A 24,834-nucleotide genomic window follows, 5' to 3' on the forward strand; every position below is an offset into this window, starting at 1 on the left:
TTGAAAACCGCTTTTGCGGTTTCGGTTTCGAAAACCGCATTTGCGATTTTGGTTTTGAAAACCGCAAATGTCAAAAAAATTCGACAGCACTAATTGAAACGATAGTTTTTAAGTTACAATTAAAACATCACAATAGTTTTAAATCTACAAATTGCCTGTACACTAGTACCATCTATTGCCGTGAGGCAGTCATAAACCAAGGGCACCGATCCCAGGGGTCCGGGGCCCCTTAAAGCTCACGTGAGCTTCCGCATTGTATTTATGAATATACAATATTTGACAATTTGAATGCAACTTGTCTTAAAGTTCCTCATATATGCGTTCTGCATCTGAATAGGCCCCTAAATTTCCAGAGAAATCGGCGCCCTTGCAGACAACGCACGTAGCGGAGTGGTGAGTGTTAACTATTAGGAATCAACATTAATCACAGACATATGTTTCTCATTTATAATAAGGATTCGTATCTTCTCAAAGTTTGGTAATGATAATATTAAGTAGTAGCCTATAGATATGAGTCTACTTTGTAAATTTTCATAATAAGCAAAACCATAACATAGATTCTACTTAGAATAATTGCTCTTGAGAGTAATCTTCAAAATTCATCTTCAAATTTTGTTTCCTTATAGCATTATACTGGTCAAAGATGTGAAACACCTGTGTCATGCATACAAATTTCTTGTCACAATAATGGGCAGTGTGTAACAGAAGAGAAATCAGTTGCACGTTGTGAATGTCCACGTGGTTGGAGCGGCGACTTCTGTGAATCTGGTAAGTTGCAGGGGTAGAAGTGAGGGGGAACGCGGGGGACGACATCCCCTCGCTTCCAGAAAATATTCGTGGCGTCCTCCCACTTTAAAAAATACAATGGGCAAATATAGGCACGGAGGACGGTGTGACATCATGCGTCCCCCTACCTTTGCAGATCTACTTTTACCCTTGCTAAGTTGTCCAATTTCTCACTACAAATTTATATTATTTGGTCTAGGAATTAATTCGTGCGGTTTTACAAAAGATGGAGTAACTAGCTTATTGTCCCATAGTTTCGTTGATCCAAACATGCGTTGAAAACTACTGTCATTGAGCATCTTGTTTAGTATATGTCAGTTGCTTGAAGCGGAAACAACAACATTTTTTCTTCAACTGAAAATGGCGCATTTTGTGCCTGATAAAGTGTTTTTGCGGGGAGTTATTCTTCATTGCTTTAACATGAAGAAAAGTGCTACCGCAAGTCATCATATTTTAGTGGAAGTGTTTGGTGACCATGCTCTAGCTGAGCGAACGTGTCAGAAGTGGTTTGCACGGTTTAAAGGTGGTGATTTCAGTTTGGAAGACCAAAAGCAATTTGGACAGCCAAAAGAATTTGAAGATGAAGAATTGAGAGCATTGCTTGATCAGGATTCGTGTCAAACGCAGGACGAACTTGCAGAAGCATTTGGAGTTGAGCAAACAACAGTTTCCAAACGTCTCAAAGCCATAGGAATGATTCAAAAGATGTCTTATTGGGTTTCGCATGAATTGAAAAGAAAGACGTTGAAAGAAGAAAAACCGTTTGCGAATTGCTGCTTCAAAGACAGAAAAGGAAGGGATTTTTGCATCGAATTGTAACTGGTGATGAGAAGTGGATTCATTACGAGAATCCTAAACGAAAAAAGGCCTGGGTGAAGCAAGGTGAACCAGGTCCTTCACAACCGAAACGAGATATTCATTGTGCAAAGGTTATGCTGTATATATGGTGGGATTTGAAACATGTGGTGTACTATGAACTTCTGGAACTTGGTGAAACTATTAATGGACACCGCTATCGACAACAATTAATGCGTTTGAAGCAAGCTCTGGCCTGAAAACGACCAGAATGGAATAACAGGCATAATAAACTTATTTATCAAGATGATAACGCTCGACCACATGTCGCAAAACCGGTCAAAACCTATTTGGAAAATGTCGGATGGAAAGTGTTACTCCACCCGCGATATTCACCAGACACTGCTCCGTCTGACTACTACTTGATCGATTGCATGAATAACGATTTGATTGGACAGCGGTTCACTTCTTCAGAAAATATCGAAAAATGGATCTTTGATTAGATTGCGTCAAAAGATGAGGAATTCTTTCGACACGGAATCCGTAAATTGCCTGAAAGATGGGAGAAAGTAGTGGCTAGCGATGGACAATATTTTTGTTAACGTATTCATTTACTTTGTTTTTGAAATAAAGCTTCAATTTTTATTAAAAACCGCACGAATTAATTCCTAGACCAAATAAATGTATTTCCTATCTTAGGTACTTCAATAATCTGCAATGTACGAGTATGTTAATGGCTCGTGAAAGAATACAATTGTAAACAAATACCCGAAGAGACGTATTTAAACTGTAGTTTCACATAACATTTAGCTTCGATGCTCAATCAGGGCGTGAAACTTCCTCTTATCTAAATGTTGCAATAACATCCACTAATGCTATTTCTATCATTCATTTTCAACAATTTACTTGTGAGAATTCAGATTTGAATTCTCTTGACTGCTGTTTCTACATAACACTTTATTTTATTATAACCGAAACAAGAGTTTTTCATCGTTATTACGTTTGAATCGTAAAGTGTGCAATTTGCTGAAGACGCTTCACACCTAGTTTTTCCCCCGTAATTAACAGCAATGTCTTAAATTAGTGGGATAAGCGTTGGTTTCACATACCGGTGGTCCTAAGTTCGATTTCTGCTGAGTAATTAAAGAAATTTTATCATTTGTAACACAGATACTTCCAATGCAAGGTAACTTAAAAATATTTAATCTAATCTGATTTAATTTAATTATATATTTAATTTAATATCTTGGTCTTAGTGTTGAGACGACTTTCTTCAGTGCACTACAATATAAAAGTGAACTACGAAACATGACTACAAGATGACGTCAGCCGTATCAACCTTGATTTGTACTGTCTGGGAACGTAACGTGTTTAGCGAACAATTGATGAATACGTAAGTCAAGTTGTTAATATAGGTAAGAAATACGACTGATCAAAAACCAAAGTTATTGTTTCTCAGCAATCCTTATAAGTTTCCACAACTTCTTCTACTACTTCTTCTAGAAATAATAATATTTTAAGCAATTCAGCAGAGACTTGAAATTCAATCAGAAACTTCATAAAATATAAAATATGTAGCCAAGTCTCGAGTTTCCAATAATATTAATAATAATAATAATAATAATAATAATAATAATAATAATATGGATTATCACAATTACAATATCAATTACGTAAAAACACCTTCCAATAAATAAAAAATAATTGCTACGACGGGATTCAAACCCGGGTCTCTGCCATAGGAGTTTCATGCTTTATCACTCTACTACAAATTCCTCATACAAAGATAAGAAAATATACTACTAGTTACGGAAGATAAAACTAGAACTTTCTATTTCTACACGTGTTGATACAATTCAAACAATGCGAAAACAATCCCTCCCGGCTGTTCTTCTTTGAAAGTTAGAAGCTAAGGTGAGGAAAAATTGAAATGTAAATCAAATCCATCGCTGAAAACAATGAGGAGGCCTCAACCAGTGTTTCAGAGAAAATGTTCCGGGGGCACACTTACAAGTAAACCTTACGTTTGGGTGAATCGAGTTGCTGACTGAGACACATATGAGAAAGTTGTACTAAATGTGGTCAGTATTTCAGTGAAGTTGTAGGTGCGAAGCTCCAGGGGTTTAGGAGATACAGCTACCAGAACATCACATGGAAGTACAGAATGGTCTTCATACAGTTGGAGATAAAAGCTCTGTAAGACCTCTTGTAACGACAAAAGGTGAATAACAAATATATGGGTACATATTAGGACTAGGGGGAAGTCATATAGCAAGGGTATACCTGACGGCGGCCATCTTGAAATCCGCCATTTTGAATTAAGGTTAAGTTTTTAAAATAGGAATAGGGTCATGTGATACATGATTTAAGACGCAAATTTAATCAGAAGAACAATGGTGACATTAGTTTTGATTTACGCGCAATTAGTAAAAAGATACAGGGAAATTAAATATTGTTGCAGCATATGTATTAGTCCTTTACCCCACCTTGTAAAGTTTGTGTTAATAATAATAATTAAATAGAAAGCAGGTGGATAAATATTAGGTTTATGGTAAGAGTTGCCTTGATGGCGGCCATGTTCAAATCCGCCATTTTGAATCAGACAAAAGTTTTAAACAAAACGCATAACATTGACACCTTATTAATAACAAATTTTACCATAAATCCAACGGTATAACCATTTTTGCTTTATCATCGACCAGCATTTGTTATCGCATAAACAAGTTGCTAATTTAAGGAAAAATGACCAAAGTGGAATTGAGTCATAATTGAACTTAGGTCTTTCTTCCAGAAATGTCCTCAATTAGTACAATCAATATGTAGTTCAGAAAAGAGTACATGACTTGCACAAATGCTATGCTCAAAGTGAGCACACCTGACAAAGGCAATCGAGTTACACTTGACACATTTGTCGTTAACATTTCCGTCAAAGCAGTAGTTGTAAGGAGCGATCCAATGTCCAGGTTCTTCATTCAAATATCCAGCCTGATTGAAAGCGAATCGAATCATATTGCGAATCATAGGCCACCATTGCATTTCTGATTAACTTTTATCCCGAAGTCATCTATTGCATTACTCTATTCCCATTTAATTTTGTGCAGGTTAATGATAAAGCAACAATGGTTACACCGTTAGATTTATGCTAAAATTTGCTATTAATAAGGTGTCAATGTTATGCGTTTTGTTTAAAACTTTTGTCTGATTCAAAATGGCGGATTTGAACATGGCCACCATCAAGGCAACTCTTACTATAGACCTAATATTTATCCACCTGCTTTTTATTTAATTATTATCATTAACAAAATTTACAAGATGGGTAAAGGACTAATACATATGGTGCAACAATATTTAATTTCCCTGTAACTTTTTACCAATTGCGCGTAAATCAAAATCAACGTCACCATTGTTCTTCTGATTAAATTTGCGCCTTAAATTATGTGTCACATGGCCCCATTCGTTTTTTAAAAACTTAACCTTAATTCAGAATGGCTGATTTCAAGATGGCCGCCGTCAGGTATACCCTTACTATATGACTTCCCCCTAGTCCTAATATGTACCCATATATTTATTATTCACCTTTTGTCGTTACAAGAGGTCTTACAGAGCTTTTATCTCCAACTGTATGAAGACCATTCTGTACTTCCATGTGATGTTCTGGTAGCTGTATCTCCTAAACCCCTGGAGCTTCGCACCTACAACTTCACTGAAATACTGACCACATTTAGTACTACTTTCTCATATGTCTCTCAGTCAGCAACTCGATTCACCCAAACGTAAGGTTTACTTGTTAGTATTCGGAGGTTGAGTTGAGTTGATTTTGAGTTTAATGTCCTTTCTCAGTGAAGCGATATGAGACGGGGGCAACTGATTAACGTGGAATTCGAACCAATGAGCTCCCGCCGGGAAGCGAAACGGTTCTCCCACGTCAAAGTATTCGGACGGTCACATATTATTTTTACACAGAAGTATTCTATTTATTATTATATCATAGACGTATTATTTTGCTCTCCTCTGGAGAGCACTCTCAGAGCTACAGGGGTAGTGACCCTTTTAAAACATGTCTGGAAAACTCACTGGCCTCAAATTGAAGAACGTTTTGCGATATTTTTCTCATTGGCGAAGTTCTATATAACTTGTGTGTGAGTTAAAGAAGGAAATCTCGAGTAAGGCACTGTGACACTCACATAAGGAACATCTTGTTATATGAGCAGTATCTTGTGTATAGTCTTACATGCAACGATTTTAACTAGCTAATAGTTTGGGTCGATAATGAATTGACGCGGTAGGTAAGTGGTTAGAGAAGTGAACTTCTATTCGGCAGGCCCGGGTTCAAATGCCCGCCACGTTCAAACTTTTTTCAAATCTTTCAATTTCAACACATACTCAGTGTGACAAACAAGATCTTCTCTTCCCCAGAAAGAAAAGATGTTCGAATGAGGAGAATTGGAGGTCTGCCAATGGAGACAATGATGTACGAACTTATTTCCGCAGTTGTTCTAGATTTGGTATTTTCATCTACATTCAAGCATTTTCTAATTCACGCGTGATCACTATTTTTATTTCTCTAACCATACAGTATACAATAGAATAATACACATACAACAATATTGAGATTCAATATGGTGTTCATTCGACAATACGCTCCAAACCATAGAGATGCATCTTAGAATAGAGACCTGTTTCGTCAGTCATCTACTTTACAATTTTACCTGCATAAGCACCCGGCTCAGAGCTACCAACTGCAGTCAGTTCCGAAAATAATTTCGTGTAAGTTAAGTTGCATATGTCGAGGTGTTCTCACAACTGCAAATGATGTGAACCCCAAGTAATGGAATTAGAGCACTTAGGGGGTGAGATACTTTTGCTGGTGACTATACATAGATTTGTGTTAATATTAACTTTGTTCATAACGTATTTCATACAATATTGGAAAACAAATATTGTTCATGAAAATTAGGATCTTATTGGATGAGTATAAGATACTGTATGTTTGCTGCAAGCTACGAGGTAACATAAATACTTTTTTCTTTTCGAATTGTTGCTTTTTATTTAAAATCTATTCAAATTCAATTAAAATTTAATAAATATATAACATTTACCGAACACTATTATTGATCAGTTACTTAGTACCTAATATTTTCTTGCATATGAATATGTGTGGTAGTGTATCTAATATTGATAACACATTGATGTTTATTACATATGTCTTCTAAAGTCAAGATTCCACAACTTTTCCTGTTTGTTTTTCAGAATTGTCTGCAGTCGTTCCACACTTTAATGGAGAAAGCTATATGATTGTAAACCCAGCAAATATTAGCCCGAAAAAGGAAGATCTGCAATCTGTACCAACATTAAACTATCTGTTTTTGAACATTTCTGCTTCCAATCGTGATGGTGTTATCATTTGGTGTGCCCATGTAAGTTTTAGTTGTCGGTATTCATAATTGTAAATCTAAAGTGTTATTCAACGAATAACGAAGATCAAGCGATTTCCAAAACTTTATCTTGATCTTTTGGGATCTCGGGTTTGGCCAATAATAAAGGGCGCAGCAGACCCATGAAGTTGGTTTCTTTCATATGTATATACTATATATTCTACACCAACATAAAATCCTTTCAAAATTAATATGAATTGTAATGATGATTCCACACTCATTTTATTGGAAATATTAAATGAATGTTACCTCGCGGCATTCCTGGATTAAGGCAATCATTGTGAAATTTGCTAATGGGCTGAAAAATGTGCCTATGAAACAATCTGGCTCATTGTTTCTTCCGGTGTTGAATTTCGGAGAGAAGCACTTTTGTGCGTAACGAATGATTTCAACATTAACTATATTCGATGATGACAGGATGAATACAACTCTATATACTTCTATCAGCTATTTATTTAAGCGGTATCGTGTCTCAGTTTTCTACACAAACTCAGAGAAATGCAACGTAAACTTAAAATTAGATCGTAAATTGTAATACATTTATAATCATAATTTATTAATGACAGTATCATTATCTTTTCTTCATGATAGAATGGCCCTCCTTCGATTCTACATACAGGTGATGTCAAGCTCAGTAATGAATATCTCCTCGAAAACTAGACATCTCCTTTTAGGTATCTGTTGGGTTCTCATAAACACCATCTGCCACGCACTGCAAACCATATTACTAGACACTGACCGTAAAATTGACAAGGTAAGAGATCATATCCAATGCCACATTGTATTATACATATCTGTGACTTCAGAAACTGGATCACTAGTTAAAGCACGGAACTTCATCAGCACTTTCGCTTCTGTCCTATTTTTCATTATTAACTATACATATATATATTAACCACCTGGTTCGCACTAAAATGGCGAACGAAAAATAGCTCAATTTGAAATCTTTGAAAAATTTAAAAACAAAGTGGATCGGAATAAGAATGACGGGAGCAGATTTCTGAAATACCCGGATCCTGGGTAATAATACATTCTTACTTCTGGAAAGGGTACTCGAGTTTTGGTTGTAGAACTGAGTACCTGATTCTAGGCTCTAGATTCAAGTATCTATTTTTCAGATCCGGATACATACAGACTCGAAATGTGACGTATAATTAAAAAATGAAATGAAATTTTTGAGTTTAACATCCTACGTTTATGCCCTTTAGTCTAAAGAAGACGGATGTTTAATGAAAGTGAACATTGCGAAATTAAATATAGTGTGCTCTTCCACCAGAAATCGAACCCGGGACCATGTGCTAGGCACTTTATAAGCGGGAAAGGCATCAACTACAACTGTGCTATTAAGACGCAGTAGAAGTTTTAAATTCCAAAATGAAAGTCGGGTCAAGTTTTCAATCATTATCATGTATAGCTCCCCCTCCCCCTCAACCGTGCTGCGGCACACGGCATCAAAATTGTCACTGTTAATCTCAGCAAATCCTAAAACTATGGATTCGACACTAATATTAGTCATTTCCGATCATTTTTAATGTTTATTCCCCTTCCCTACGTTGTACCGTCCCCCTCCCTACTATCAGGGCTGAACTTGGATTGAAACAGCATCAGAAGTGCAACTGTTTCTCTCATCGACCCCCTAAAACTATGGATTCAACACTAATATTGGTCATTTTGATCATTTTTAAATTTCTCCCCCTCCTTCTCCCCTGCGTTGCATCGTCCAAGTGAGTAGCCTAAAGTAATTCCTGCCCCAAAACTCATGTATGTTGAATATTTCATTGAGATCCATCGGGTGGTTCAAGAGTGATGAAGTCACAAAGGCAGTCATTTTTATTTTTTTACATATATATCTCCCCCTCCCCTATGCTGGTTCGCCATAGTGAAACCATAAAAAAATTCAAGGCCCGACCTTCATACATGTTGAAAATTTGATCTAGTTTGATTGAGTGGTTCAAAAGTTTAGTTTTATTAGTTTTTATTCATACGTCCCCTTCTCCTACGATCTACCGTTAAAGTGAAATAAAAAAAACTGTTTTCCACATCCGAACCTCATGTATGTTGAAAATTTGATTGAGATCGGTCGGGTGGTTCAAGAGTAATGAAGTCAGATAGGCAGTCATTTTTATCTTTTTTACATATCTCCCCCTCAGCTATGATGGCTCGTCATAGTGAAACGATAAAAAATACCCAAGGCCCGACGTTCATACATGTTGAAAATTTGATCTAGTTTGGTTGAGTGGTTCAGAAGTTATTAGTTTTATTATTTTTATTCATACGTCCCTCTTCCCTCTCCCTCCCGTAGGATCTGCCGTTAAAGTGAAATTATAAAAATGTTTCCACATCCGAACCTCATGTACGTTGAAAATTTGATTGAGATCGGTCGGATAGTTCAAGATTTATTATGTTACAAAAATAGTCACTTTCAGTCTTATATAAATTGATTTTTATATATCTCCTCCTCCTTCCCCTCCCCTACGTTGCTCAGTCAAATTTAAATCATGGAAACGATCCCAGGCCTAAACCTCATCTATGTTGAAAATTTGATCAAGATCGGTTGAGTGGTTCGGGAGTTATTAAGTTTTATTTATTTTTTATACCCACTCCCCCTCCTCCATCCCTCAGTTCTACCATCATAGTGAATAGCCTAAAAGCAGCCTAACCTCGAACCTCATCCATGTTACAAATTTGATCGAGATCGGTCAAGCGGTTTAGTCACAAACATAGTGATTTTCAATTTTATAGATTTATTTTTATATATACACACACCTCTCCCTTCTCTCTTCCTCTTCTCAGTTCTAATAAAAACATTTTAGGCATAGGGTTATTTTTACTTAATATTCATATCCGAGTTCTTACTGTGAATATTTCCTCTGCTATAGCTGCTAATTTTCTTTAACGTTTCAACAAATACTTGATTGGCAACAATTGTGGACGCAGCTGCAGGGAGTTTGAATTGCTCTAGTTCCTGCTTGGAATACACACGTAGATGGCACTGCGTCGGAATACACACCGATCGAGAAACGAAATTTTTCAGTCTGAACACACACTTTACACAACCGGCTGTATCCGTATAAACGAGCGGAGTCAAAAGAAATCGCGGGGGGGGGGGGGCTATAAGGGTCCTGAACACGTTAAAAGTAAAAAACAATTCGAGCAACCACCAAAAAACGCTCGCTTTCCGAAAATTGCTCACAGTGCTGCTGCGTAGATCGATCGACCTACAAAGATTGTCGGGTTCACAAACGCACACACACACACACATACATACATACATACATACAAAACTATGCCATTTTCTGTTTTAGTATCGTACGTTGCTGCTTTAATTGTAAGAATTGTAACTCATTACTACATCAAGAAAATCCAAAGAGAATTAATTACTAACAAAAACATCGTGTAAAATTTCAAGATACAAATTCTATTTTACTGCACGTGGACTTTGCTGAAAACTGGACTGTTATTCTTCAAAGAGAAATTCAGAGTTAGCACTGGAAATATGAGCAAATCTTCATCTTTACGGCAGTGGTATATTATTATGAAACAACTGACAGTTTTGCTGTAATAATAGATGACGAAACACATGATTCGGCTCATGTACTCATAGCCATAGACAAGATTCTAAAAATACTCGAAGAAAAACTACAAGTATTTACAATTTCACAAACCGTGCCAGTGATTTCTGATGGTGCTGCATCCCACTTATAAAATTGCTTTCAGGTGTCCGAGATGCAGACAGGTCCGATAAAGCAGTGGATTTTCAGTGAAACCGGCCATGGCAGCAGTTCCTGCGAATGTGGGAACGCGGCATAACCTTAGGCTAAAACACACCCACAGTATTAAAACTGCAAAAGAATTTCATGAGTATAGTGCAAGTGCAAAACTCTTGGGTACTCTCGTTTGTTGCCAGGAATTGAAATTGACAATTTTCGAAAAGAAGAAGAAGAAGAAGAAGAAGAAGCATGCATACAACGAAGGTACATTTGGGTTTCGCAAAGTAGCGAAGCTTTTATGGCAGTAATGGGTCACCATGAACTAATTTCATGCTTCCCCCAAAATCGAGCTTCTGCAAGTCAAAGTATAGATTTCAGGGGTCTGCAAAAAAGAACTTTGTTACATGTATATATGATAACTAATGGTGAGTAGCAGAAATATTATCAATAAAGCATGAATTACGTGCAGTTTATGCTTCCACATGGACCTTCAACAGGGTACAGGTTTCCAGAAGAGAATACGAGAAAAGAAAATAAGTGATTCTTGACTATCGACAATGTGCTATGAGTTGTGAGTGCACTAGCACCTAAAGGAGCATCTGCACGGTTACATGCTATTAGCGAAGAAGACACTAAGCAAACTAATCATTGCTTCAGTGTGAAAAAAAATCAGTGAAACGTTGTTTCCTAAGACCATTTTAAGTACGTATTTTTGTATTTCGTAATCGTAATTTCCACCTCAGATTGTTTCGGTTTAAGAAAACAGAGGAGGAGTGGAGAGAGGCTCATTCTACTATTACAGAGAGCATTTTGGATCAAAATAATAAAAAAGCAGTTAGGAAAAACTTGTGCTCTTTATTTAATGAATGTGAACAACATACATTCCAAAATTGTTGCACTTTTATTGTTTCCAGTGTTGCCAACTACGACATCAAAATTAATGAAACTCCGCTAACTTCAAAAGGCTGTAATTAATTCGTGAAGCATTAGTTGAGAATGCTATTTGGTGCGATAAGCTGAACTATCTGACAAAATTTCAAAATTTTAAAATGAGGCGTTTTCGAGAAAATGGCATCCATAATTGGCAATTTTTGAAACTTTGACAATTTTTCGATTTTTTGCGACAAAACGGTTGCACACAGAAGAGATACAAAATACTTTTCCGAAAGCAGGTAACTAGGTCTTACCAACCGTGAAAACAGAATTTTAAAATTCGAACCGCAAGTGCTCGAAAAAATTCGCAAACTTCGACTTTTCAGATAAATTGACGTTTCTTTGTTTCTTTATGTACAAAAAGATACGCATGCGCAAGCCAAACTGTAATAACATATAGTTTATTTATATCATTATGTACATACCACAACAAGAATTATAACTCTACTTGTCTTCATAGCTGAATGGTGGGGCTTCGAAGTTGGCCATTTTCCATGTTTTCTACATTTCATAAATTGTATTCCCAGTCTTTGATGGAATATTACTTGGCGGGAAATTCTTTTCGACAAAGCAAAAAAATATGGGTCCCTTAAACGTATAGTTTCTATTAAAAAATTCAACATTATCTAAGATGATGATGGTACAATTTCATGTATATATATATATATATATATATATATATATATATATATATATATATATATATATATATACAGGGCGAGTCAAAATAAGTGTTACAAGCCAATATCTCCCGAACTATACATCATATAAGAAAAATATTTAGAGACAATGTACAATACAGAGGGGCCTAAGAAATGAGTCAAACATTAGGTTTCCCCCGCCCCCCGATTTATAAGTACTGGAAATTTTATCGGATACAGGATCATTTTTGGGGCCCATCTTGAAAACGGTGCCCCATATCAAAAATTGTTTCCTACAAAAATTGTTCAATTTTTCAAGCTCTTTCGAACGAGGTATCACTCGACATATGTTCCTATTTGAATATTTTACGTTCACCCCCCTCCCCCCAAAATGGGGGGCGGGGGAAACCTAATGTTTGACTCATTTCTTAGGGCCCTCTGTATTGTATGTTGTCTCTTAATAGTTTTCTTATATGATGTATAGTTCGCGAGATATTGGCTTGTAACACTTATTTATAAGTACTGGAAATTTTATCGGATACAGGACCATTTTTGGGGCCCATCTTGAAAACGGTGCCCCATATCAAAAATTGTTTCCTACAAAAATTGTTCAATTTTTTAAGCTCTTTCGAACGAGGTATCACTCGACCTATGTTACCATTTGAAAATTTCACGTTCACCTCCCTCACCCCAACATGGGGGGCGGGGGAAACCTAATGTTTGACTCATTTCTTAGGCCCCTCTGTATTGTACGTTGTCTCTTAATATTTTTCTTATATGATGTATAGTTCGGGAGATATTGGCTTGTAACACTTATTTTGACTCACCCTGTATATATATATATATATATATATATATATATGCACATGGCCAACGTAAGGTACCATGCTTTATTTATTGATCAAACTCATCGTCATCTAGATATGAGGATTCACTCCTAATTGATTATAACAATAATTCAATTGCACAGCACTCACAAAGGATGAGGGTCCATAAGGGCGTTTTTTGTCTCTGAAAATCTCTAAAAAATGAAATAAGTACTACAACAATTCTAACTACCGGTGTTAAATATAGAACATACCTACGTAACGATGCAATAAATATTTGTTTCACGCTATTGATATTTACGTTTATTCTAGAGTTCTAAATTCGAGTAGCTGGAGGATTTTTGCAAAAATTGCTGATTTTTTGTTAGTCTCGTGCTTGTTAAACTATGAGCGCAACGTTGATACACTTTCTTATTTATATAATATACTAAGCATGTAACAATACATAAAATATGTAAGTAACAAAGTGTATCTTGATTGCGCTCATAGCAAAAACAAAGAAAAAGCATATCAGTAGGTAGTTGCTGCACTGACGTCATGTAGCAGAAAATTGTTTATGAAGACCAAACGAAACCGCATTTGATCACATGGAAGGTGCATTTGTGAGAGAAAGAAGGTCCATGCAGGATTATAGAAGACCAGAAAGCACTGTAGTAACTTTATGCGAAGTTGTAGAGATGTGTGTGTGGTACAAAATATTGAAGATCAAGGGAGATCTATTCCGAATTACCATATTTCTTACAAAGCAAGAAACGGCATACCGCAAATGAATCGAATGAGTCACTACTGGTTACATGTATTAGATGGGTGATCGAAGCTGTCAATGGTTTACGCAAACGATCCAAAGCTCTAGGACAAGTAATGCCAAACACAGAGATACCCATGATCGGCGAATTTGTTCGAATTATTTGTGTTATGTGCAATGCTTTTCGACATTCTCGTATCTCAAGTAATACGGAAGACGAGATCATCGCCGAACAAATTCTAACCTTGGTGAACCAACCTAATCATTTACAAACACTAGTGGAATCCGAAAACTGGGAAAACGCAAGAGTACTTGTCACAAGATGTCCGCTGACACTTCAATGAACTTTCCGAGATTGACCATTCATGAGTTGCGCGACATGACGCTTGGGGTATCAAATTAAGCAAGCCAAGTTTTATACAGATAAGGATTTGAATGAATCGGGTCTTTCTTTATGAACTATTTGTTCACAACGAGAGAGAGATGATATTGTTCGTGTCCAATTACAATCATATCGCACGTCTTTCAAAATATACAACGCATGAATTCAGTACTACAATCGTGCTTCACCTCCAATTCGTGGCTGGTATTGCGAACGCAAGATTGGTGCACGGGTGGTTGGGTGTTGTGCACATATAGCACTGTATTATGGTATTTGGGTTATCAAATATATTTACAAGCACCAAGTCTTCTTTACTTCCACAAGCCTCCTATATCATGAATGCTGACGTTTCTCATTGGTCTGAAAGTGGAGAAACCTCTGAAGATGGCTCGGACTACTTACTGCGTAGGTTTTCACATAGTTAATTTGGTTATTGTACAAGCCACAGTGATTTTTTACATTTTTGTGATTTCTTGCATTGAGAATGTTTCAGTGTATTCAGCTAGGTTATTATAAACTTTTGGCTGTAATTTGTTTATATTTTTTTTATACTACTAACGATCCTACTTTATAAATACACAACTCGTAATATTTAACTCCTTAGAGAGAAAAAAAACATAGTCTTGGGACCATACATAGGATCTGTTGGAAAAGTTGCGTATACGGCATTTCTCTTCTGGATTCGTTTTTATGGTAGTGATGGACTATTTATAGTTTGGTCACGTGATCCGAATAGTGTGACTTTTCTTTCAGTTCTGCTTCCAACTTTAACCCTTTGGAGACGGCTGAATCAGTAAGGAATGAATTTAACCCTTTGGGGATCCCATGGTACAATTTGTACCATACGGGGTGTTTCATGGTACATTGCGTTATAACTCTCCTATTTGAGCTTTTTCGTCCGTTTTTTTTTTTTTTTTTTCAAGTCCAGAGGCATTGCAGAAAACATTACGGATGGTTTCACACCTTCCTGTGTCGGGACATAGGAGGTGATGACGTCATAAGTCTAAAATTTATATTTTCGTGTAATACTTTTTTTGGGGGGGGGTATGTAAAGTATTTTTGGCAGGCTTATTTTTGCACGTAGAAGATTGAAATTTTGCACAAACATGCAGTCCACCGAGTAGTATTTACCAGATTTTTTTTTTCAGATTTCTGCGTTAAAACAGGGGGGAATCCAGAGGGCCAAAAAGTTGAAAAAGGGATATTTTTACCCAAAAATCCCGTTCTTCCTCATTTTCCCGCCTTAGATACATGATGGAGACAAGTGAATGGTACCGCCTGAAAGGCAGTTCTATTCTGAAGAGAATGATGTGCGACACATGGCCCTAGGGTAATTAGGGAAGTGTCAGGGAATTTTTATCTAAATATACTTCTGTATAGGGGAATTTTGGAAATTTTCGGTACTATTTTTGTGCTGCTTATTTTTGTATCTAGAAGATTGAAATTGTGCACAAACATTCAGTCCACCGAGTAGTATTTACCAGATTTTTTTCAGATTTCTGCGTTAAAACAGGGGGTACAGAGGGGCTAAACGTTGAAAAAGGGAAATTTTTACCAAAAAATCCCTTTCACGAGGTTTTCCCGCCTTAGATTCATAATGGGGACAAGTGAATGGTACCGCCTGAAAGGCCGTTCTATTCTGAAGAGAACGATGAGCGAAACATGGCCCTAGGGTAATTAGGGATGTCTCAGGGAATGTTTAAAAATTTCCCTCCGTATACGGGAATATGGGACATTGTCGGTACTTTTTTTTTTTGGCGGGCTTACTTTTGGACCTGGAAAATTGGAATTGTGCATAAATATTCAGCCCACCGTGTAGTATTTACCAGATTTTTTTAAGATCTCTGCGTTAAAACAGGGGGGATCCAGGGGGGCTAAAAGTTGAAAAAAGGATATTTAGACCCAAAAAATCCCGTTTTTCCCCATTTTCCCGCCTTAGATACATGATGGAGACACGTGAGTCATACCGCCTGAAAGGCAGTTCTATTCTGAAGAGAATGATGGGCGAAACATGACAATAGGGTAATTAGGGATGTCTCAGGAAATTTTTTACCTGAGATCATGGTGTTTTACGGTAATTTGGGGCATGGTGGGAATTCCTGATAAAATTTCCCCCGCCCTTGGTATTCAAGATAGAAACTTGAAATTTGGCACACACATTCAGTATACCAAGTACTTTTTATCAGATTTTTTTTTAGATGGCTACGTTCACACAGGGTCGCTCCAGGGGGCCCAAAGTGCGAGAAATAAAATTTTCCTTCCGAAATTTTCCCTTTGATATCATTTTTCCGCTCCTGGTATATGGTATGAGCATGCAAGTGGTATCATTTGAAAGCCAGCTCCATTCTGAAGAGAATGAGGTATGAACTATGATCCTAGGATAAATAGTGACGATGCAGTAGCTGCTTGACTGAAAGTCTAAAAAATAGCCCAAAAACCCCGGATCTCTTAAGGGTTAAAAGTTTTTTAAACGAGACAATAAACATAGATAGAAGTCAAATTTGTATGTTATTTTATTGTCAAGGCTTTGCCGTATACAAGCGTAGGTTGTTTGCTCACAGGGCAGGGGCGATGACGTCATTACGTAAATTGCCAAATACGTTCCTAGAGCTCCATTTTCATTTTCATAACGGCTTCTCCTATTGGAAAAGTTGTGTTATAGAGAATTTCTCTTCTACAATATTTTCTAAATTCTTAATGGATTACTTCAATCTTGAGCAAAATATTTTGATAATACTAGAATTTTCCAACATGTCAGACAATATCTAAGACTAAATTGACATTCATTACTTCGAAGAATGTCCAATTTTCTAAGATTAGCTCTGTTTTCATGATGAATATAACAATAATAAAAACATAATTTTGATAAAATTTTAATGACAGAGTTTTGTCTTGATGCGAGCAATTCGGAGTGAAACCACAATATATATATATAATAGCTACATACGGAAATAAAGTTTAACTATTACTTTCACTTAATATGCTATAATATTATGGTATTAGAGAGGCATGTGTTACTTGCAGAGATGGAGTGGGTCGGTGGGTCAGTGGGTCAAGTGGGTCAAGTTTTCTGAGTGGGTCAGTGGGTCGTGGGTCAACAGCATGTGACCCACAGTGACCCACCACCCACCGTGACCCACCTTGACCCACCACCCACCGTGACCCACCTTGACCCACCACCCACCGTGACCCACTGCGACCCACCACCCACCATGACACACTGTGACCCACTGCTACCCACCACCCACCATGACCCACTGCGACCCACCGACTCAGTATGATCTACCGACCCTCTCAGCTCACTGCATTGTAGAGAGTATCTTCTGAAGACTGGTAAATTTGTCACCGTTTTACTTTCAAGACCTTCATTTCCCTTTCTTTTCCACTTGTTTCAGTCTACTTACCTGAGGTGAGTATATCTAACCAAGTGAAAAAAGAACTTCAGGACTTTTGGATAATAGTGATATTTTTAAAAGTAATAATAGCAATAGGACTTACACTACAACTTGGCTTTCGAGACCTGTGGGTTTTTAGAGCTAACTACTGGAAAAAATACATTTTTGAATCACTGTAATATATAAATTATAAAAAATTGAATGTAACTATGTGTGCCTGATCATCACGGTCAAATTGCAAAGTCAAATGAAATTACTTTGGTATATAGTTAGGCCTTAATCCAAATTGGGATGTTATATTGCTTTTATTATAATGCATAATATCCTAAGGAGATAGTGAGGATCCGAATTTTTGCGAAAAAAAATGAGTATCTCGCAAGCCGTTAAACTTACGGAGCTGAAATTTAGTGTATTAACTCTTTATTGAAAATAAACAGAATGTGTCCTAGCATTTTTAAAAATTCTCCTTTATGTGGGGGGGGGGGGAACTTTCTATATATGGAAAATTGGTAGTGAGTTGGTTTGTAAAAATGATCGAAAACGATCGATGTTATTTAAGAAAAAAATCAGAAACAAAATATACAGTGCTTGGCTCTATATATCCATTGCTTTCTGCTATAATAATTGCTGAAGCTTATGTTTATTGTATGGAGCGCTCACAGCACAGGGCAATCAACCCATAAAGTTGTGAGAAAAATAGGCATTTGTACTGTAAGCTTAATTACACGGAAATTTGAAGTTTGGATTGTAGGCTTAATTGTATGGAAAATTTTACACTTTTTTCCCTTTACGTTGGTCTACTTACTTTGATTTGGAACTTTGAAATTTCATCCTTTTATCCACTGAAAAGTATTGATAATTCAACAAGGAAATAATTATACTATGATAATTTAATTGAAATTCATCGTAATTTAGCACATGGCAAACAGCAGTGTGATAATTGAAGTTGAAGAAGGAGTGAAATTCCCATTCACCTCTGAACACTTTCCAGAAACCTCGTTCGCTTTCGCTTTTTAGACGGGGGAGGGAACTTGGTAATGGTATCAAACCTTCATGTGTAATTACAAAAATTAAATTTATAAACAAATAAGAAATCATCAGTTTATCAGGCTTTAATTGATAATTTATTCACAAGATTCCCTATCAAAGGCGTGGTAGATGAAGTTTCTGTTCTACATGGGTCGACATTGCCAACTGACATGGTCGATATGGAAAAGATGTTGTATGGTGATAGAGAGATGATACTTCTTGCTGAGTATTTCAAAACTGACCAAGAAGAATCGTTATCAGACTTAAGTCTAACAAGTAGATTGTTGATGAGAAGTTGCAGAAATCGGGTAGGAGTACTATCAATTTCCACGACAGAGTACGAACGGGGATTTCCCCTTATGAATTTACAGATGACTGATATTAGAAATAGATTAAGTGCTCAAACATTGTCTAACTTGTTGTTCATCAATGTTAATGGCCCACCGCTAGACAAGCTCAAAGTAGACGAGCTAGTTATTTCTTGGCTGAAGGATGGACATCATTCCACTGCGGATGATTTACCGCCAAAAAGTTACCAACAGGAAATAAATCCGATTTCAGATTTGTTTTAAGGTGGAAAATTACGAGTTACGAAAAATGTACACTTGTATTACTAATGGCTTATTTGTGTTATTCAACTTTGTACCTACTTTTTAGTAAGTCTCTTCTTTGCTTTAGGTAAACTACTTTTGAATAAATCTTCATAATAATTGCAATTATGCATATTTGTAACTTAAATTTAACGTGGTGTTTTAGTGATTACATAAATTACAATTATGAGCATACTTTATGGAGATGCTCTCACATAGGGTACCCGAGCACCTTTACACCCTATGAACAACTGATTTTTCAAGTCTTTTGTGAGAAAAATACTTTGAACTGAGAAACCATAACCTTTTCCATATTGTACAGGGGTATTTTCCTGCGAATAGAAGTTTCTTGTGGAATGCGTTCAGAAATTAACACTTGCAAGAATACTCTCTTAGTACAAGTATATTTTAGGCACACACTAATTTCCCCCCACCTCGAACTGTTTCAATTTTCTCACTGACAAACACTTTACCATTTTATATCGTAAAGGTCAGATCCACCGTTATTGTAACAGAGTGGTGCTTGAGCGATTGACTAGAAATTCAAACTCCGATTAGTGACAATTTCACAATCTTGTTTTATTACAAGTGTAAACTCTTTAGTCAGTTCAGAAGAGGCCGTGGATCGTGTTCAGAGTTGATGACGATGGATTTTGGCGAGTCAGAGTAGGTCAAAGTGGATGAGAGTGGTTCATGGTGGGTGGTGTGTCACGGTGGGTCACAGTAGGTCATGGTGGGTGGTGGGTCAAAGTGGGTCATGGTGGGTCGTGGGTCAGAGTGGGTCATGGTGGGTGGTGGGTCAGTGGGTCGTGGGTCAAGTTTTCATTGACCCACGCCAACTCTGGTTACTTGATACTACAACATACATGTTAGTTGTAGAGATTACTACAACCATTAAGACCACATTGACAGAATTTAGAGCATGAAATAATGATATGTAACATTTGCAATCAGTGATTTTGGCACGTTTTCTGCATTTGCGAGATACAGGAAAATCCAGTGGAAGTATTTCTTCTAGTATGGAAGACAACCAATCACCATCTTCTTCTAAGAAACCTTAATCCGAGGGATTAAGCGGTGCATAATTCCCAAGTATGTGATACCAACGGTGACTGAAGATACGCTCTCTTTATGTGTAAATGTGTTGAAGAAGATGTTGGTGGGAGCTTTGAGAAATCAACACTTTCACCCTTGATACTCCGTCAGTCTGAAGTCATTTAGTGTTGTATAGTTTGCTTTTAAGACACTTGCAAGATATGACTCAGCTTGGTGGACCATAGTGTTCGATAATTAATTCTTCCCGAAATTTTCCAAAAGGTGGGTTGATTCTTTCGGTCGTTTAACAGCAGCATGTTTTGTTGAGAATTTACTTGTGGTATCGCATTGAGACAAGCATGTACAGCTGGTAAAAAGTTGACGAATGATTCAGGTATGCAGTCAATAAGTTCTGACGGGTAAGAACTTGGTTGTTTCTCCTGTGCCCCATAGAATCCACATCTCAGTAAGTCCTTTGTTCTTAAACACCAGAATATAAAAGTACACTGAACATACAAATAGAATCAGCATCGGATGAAGCAAGTACAACGTGCATTACTTCCGATCCGATGTCTTTATGGCATGATTCACACGAAAAAGAAGTCTTTCATCTGCTTCTTCAAGATGTGATATTAGCTCCTTTATTTCACCATACGAAAGGCATACACTCTTCTATCCATTGATTCCAAATCTTCCCATGTAGATACGAATATTTACTGGGAACAACGTTCCATAAGACCCCGGTTACCCTAGCAGACATCTGCTACGTTCAATACAAAATGTTAACAGGGTTGCCAGCAACATACGAAATTTAATACCATACAGTGTTCTACTAATTATTCGATATGCACAAACCAATTAAAAAACAAAAATGGCATACTTCAATATTATAAATGTATCAACTATGCGGCGATATGTACAACAATGGACAAAAAAAATATAAGGTGAAGATTAAACAACACAATGAAAAAGTAATTTTGAAAACAAGAGCGAAACCAGAAATGACCGCTCATGAATTGTAGCAATAATTATCCAATATTCATCTACATAAACACCAATATAATATTAAGCCACTTAGAATGTGGGGACGTCATCATGAAGGACCAAAAATACGAGGTGTTCTTAAAAGTAATTATATGCTCCAAGGTTCAGCTGATTTTCCATTTAAAACCCATGAAACGAAATTGACCTTATACAAATCGAAATCTAAATTATACAGAAAGAATCTACCTAGATTCTTGTATAATTGAAAACCGCTTAGAATCTAGGGACGGTACTTAAAAAGATCGAAAATACGAGGTGTCTTAAAAAAATAATTTTGTACTTTGAAGTTCAGCTCCATTACCAATTCAGACACAAAAATCGGAAGTGCCCTTATAGAAATCGAAATCCAAGTTATGCAGTAATGATCTACATCGATCCCACTATAATTCAAACCCACCTGGAATCTAGGGACGGTACAACTAAAAACCGAAAATACGAGTTGTTTTAAAAAATAAATTTGTACATTTAATTTCTGCTCCCATACCAATGAAGACACAAAAACTGAAAGTGACCTTATAGAAATCGAAATTCAAGTTATGCAGTAATGATCTACATTGATCCAACTATAATTTATACCCACCTAGAATCTAGGGACGGTACTAAAAAAGGCCGAAAATACGAGATGTTTCAAAAAATAATTTTGTAGTTTTATGTCCTGGTCCCACACCAATTAAGGCACAAAAACCGGAAGTGACCTTATAGAAATCGAAATCCAAGTTATGGAATAATGATCTACATCGATTCCACTATAATTTATACCCACCTAGAATCTAGGGACGGTACAACTGAAGACCGAAAATACGAGGTGTTTTAAAAAATAATTTTGTAGTTTTATGTCCTGGTCCCACACCAATTAAGGCACAAAAACCGGAAGTGACCTTATAGAAATCTAAATCCAAGTTATAGAATAATGATCTACTTCGATCTCACTATAATTTATACGCACCTAGAATCTAGGGACGGTTCAACTAAAGACTAAAAATACGAGGTGTTTTAAAAAATATTTTTGTACTTTTAAGTTCAGCTCGCATACCAATTAAGGCACAAAACCCGGAAGTGACCTTACAGAAATCGAAATCCAAGTTATGCAGTAATGATCTACATCGATCCCACTATAATTTATACCCACCTAGAATCTAGGGACGGTACAACTAAAGACCGAAAATACGAGGTGTTTTAAAAAATAATTTTGTAGTTTTAATTCCAGCTCCCATACAAATTCAGGCACAAAACCCTGAAGTGACCTTATAGAAATCGAAATCCAAGTAATGCCGTAATGATCTACATCAATCCCACTATAATTTATACTCACCTAGAATCTAGGGGCGGTAACACAAAAGGCCGAAAATACGAGGTGTTTTAAAAAATAATTTTGTAGTTTTAAGTCCAGCTCCCATACCAATTCAGGCACAAAAACCGGAAGTGACCTTATAGAAATCGAAATCCAAGTTATGGAATAATGATCTACATCGATGCCACTATAATTTATACCCAACTACTATCTAGGGACGGTACAACTGAAGACCGTAAATACGAGGTGTTTTAAAAATTCATTTTGTAGTTTTAAGTCCAGCTGCCATAATAATTAAGGCACAAAAAACGGAAGTGACCTTATAGAAATCGAAATCCAAGTTATGGAATAATGATCTACATCGATGCCACTATAATTTATACCCAACTACAATCTAGGGACGGTACAACTGAAGACCGTAAATACGAGGTGTTTTAAAAATTCATTTTGTAGTCTTAAGTCCAGCTCCCATACCAATTAATGCAAAAAAATCGCAAGTGACCTTGTAGAAATAGAAATCCAAGTTATGGAATAATGATCTACATCGATCCCACTATAATTTCTACCCACCTAGATTCTAGGGACGGTACAACAGAAGACCGTAAATACGTGGTGTTTTAAAAAATAATTTTGTAGTTTCAACTTCAGCAGCCATACCAATTAAGGCACAAAAACTGGAAGTGACCTTATAGAAATCGAAATCCAAGTTATGGAATAATAATCTACATTGATCCCACTATAATTCATACCCAACTAGAATCTAGGGATGGTTCAACTAAAGACCGAAAATACGAGGTGTTTTAAAAAATATTTTTGTACATTTAAGTCCAGCTTCCATACCAATTAATGCACAAAAATCGGAAGTGACCTTATAGAAATCAAAATCCAAGTTATGCCGTAATGATCTAAATCGATCCCACTATAATTTATACCCACCTAGAATCTAGGGACGTTACTACAAAAGGCAGAAAATACGAGGTGTTTTAAAAAATAATTTTGTACTTTCAACTTCAGCTGCCATACTAATTAAGGCACAAAAACCGGAAGTGACCTTATAGAGATCGAAATCCAAGTTATGCCGTAATGATCTACATCGATCCCAGTATAATTTATGCCCACATAGAATCTAGGGACGATACTACAAAAGGCAGAAAATACAAGGTGTTTTAAAAAACAATTTTGTACCTTCAACTTCAGCTGCCATACCAATTAAGGCACAAAAACCGGAAGTGATCTTATAGAGATCGAAATCCAAGTTATGCCGTAATGATCTACATCGATCTCACTATAATTTATACCCACCTAGAATCTAGGGACGGTACTACAAAAGGCCGAAAATATGTGGTGTTTTAAAAAATAATTTTGTAGTTTCAACTTCAGCTACCATACCAATTAAGGCACAAAAACCGGAAGTGACCTTATAGAAATCGAAATCCAAGTTATGGGATAATGATCTACATCGATCCCACTATAATTTATACCCACATAGAATCTAGGGAAGGTACTACGAAAGGCAGAAAATACGAGGTGTTTTAGAAAATAATTTTGTACTTTCAACTTCAGCTGCCATACTAATTAAGGCACAAAAACCGGAAGTGACCTTATAGAGATCGAAATCCAAATTATGCCGTAATGATCTACATCGATCCCAGTATAATTTATACCCACCTAGAATCTAGGGACGGTACTACAAAAGGCCGAAAATATGTGGTGTTTTAAAAAATAATTTTGTAGTTTCAACTTCAGCTGCCATACCAATTAAGGCACAAAAAGCGGAAGTGACCTTATAGAAATCGAAATCCAAGTTATGGAATAATGATCGCACTATAATTTATACCCATCTAGAATCTAAGGACGGTACTACAAAAGGCCGAAAATACGAGGTGTTTTAAAAAATAATTTTGTACTTTCAACTTCAGCTACCATACCAATTAAGGCACAAAAACCGGACGTGACCTTATAGAAATCGAAATCCAAGTTATGGAATAATGATCGCACTATAATTTATACCCATCTAGAATCTAAGGACGGTACTACAAAAGGCCGAAAATACGAGGTGTTTTAAAAAATAATTTTGTACTTTCAACTTCAGCTCGCATACCAATTAAGGCACAAAACCCGGAAGTGACCTTACAGAAATCGAAATCCAAGTTATGCAGTAATGATCTACATCGATCCCACTATAATTTATACCCA

General features: G+C 36.6%; 1 protein-coding gene across 4 annotated transcripts in view; it reads left to right on the top strand.

Moving 5' to 3' along the window:
• Positions 1-24,834, top strand: part of eys (eyes shut) — a 1,117,243-nt gene that overhangs the window by 916,577 nt on the left and 175,832 nt on the right. For all 4 annotated transcript variants that reach the window (XR_014132762.1, XR_014132763.1, XM_081769320.1 and 1 more), the window contains 2 exons: positions 627-768; positions 6,832-6,998. Coding sequence is in view for 2 of the 4 variants with exons in the window: in XM_081769320.1 (XP_081625446.1) it covers positions 627-768; positions 6,832-6,998 (309 nt within the window). In the remaining 2 variants the exon portion in view is untranslated. The remainder of the gene's footprint in view (positions 1-626; positions 769-6,831; positions 6,999-24,834) is intronic.

The sequence above is a fragment of the Thermobia domestica genome, chromosome 8 (assembly GCF_964235325.1).
Source record: "Thermobia domestica chromosome 8, izTheDome1.hap1.1, whole genome shotgun sequence".
In the NCBI taxonomy this organism is placed as follows: domain Eukaryota; kingdom Metazoa; phylum Arthropoda; class Insecta; order Zygentoma; family Lepismatidae; genus Thermobia; species Thermobia domestica.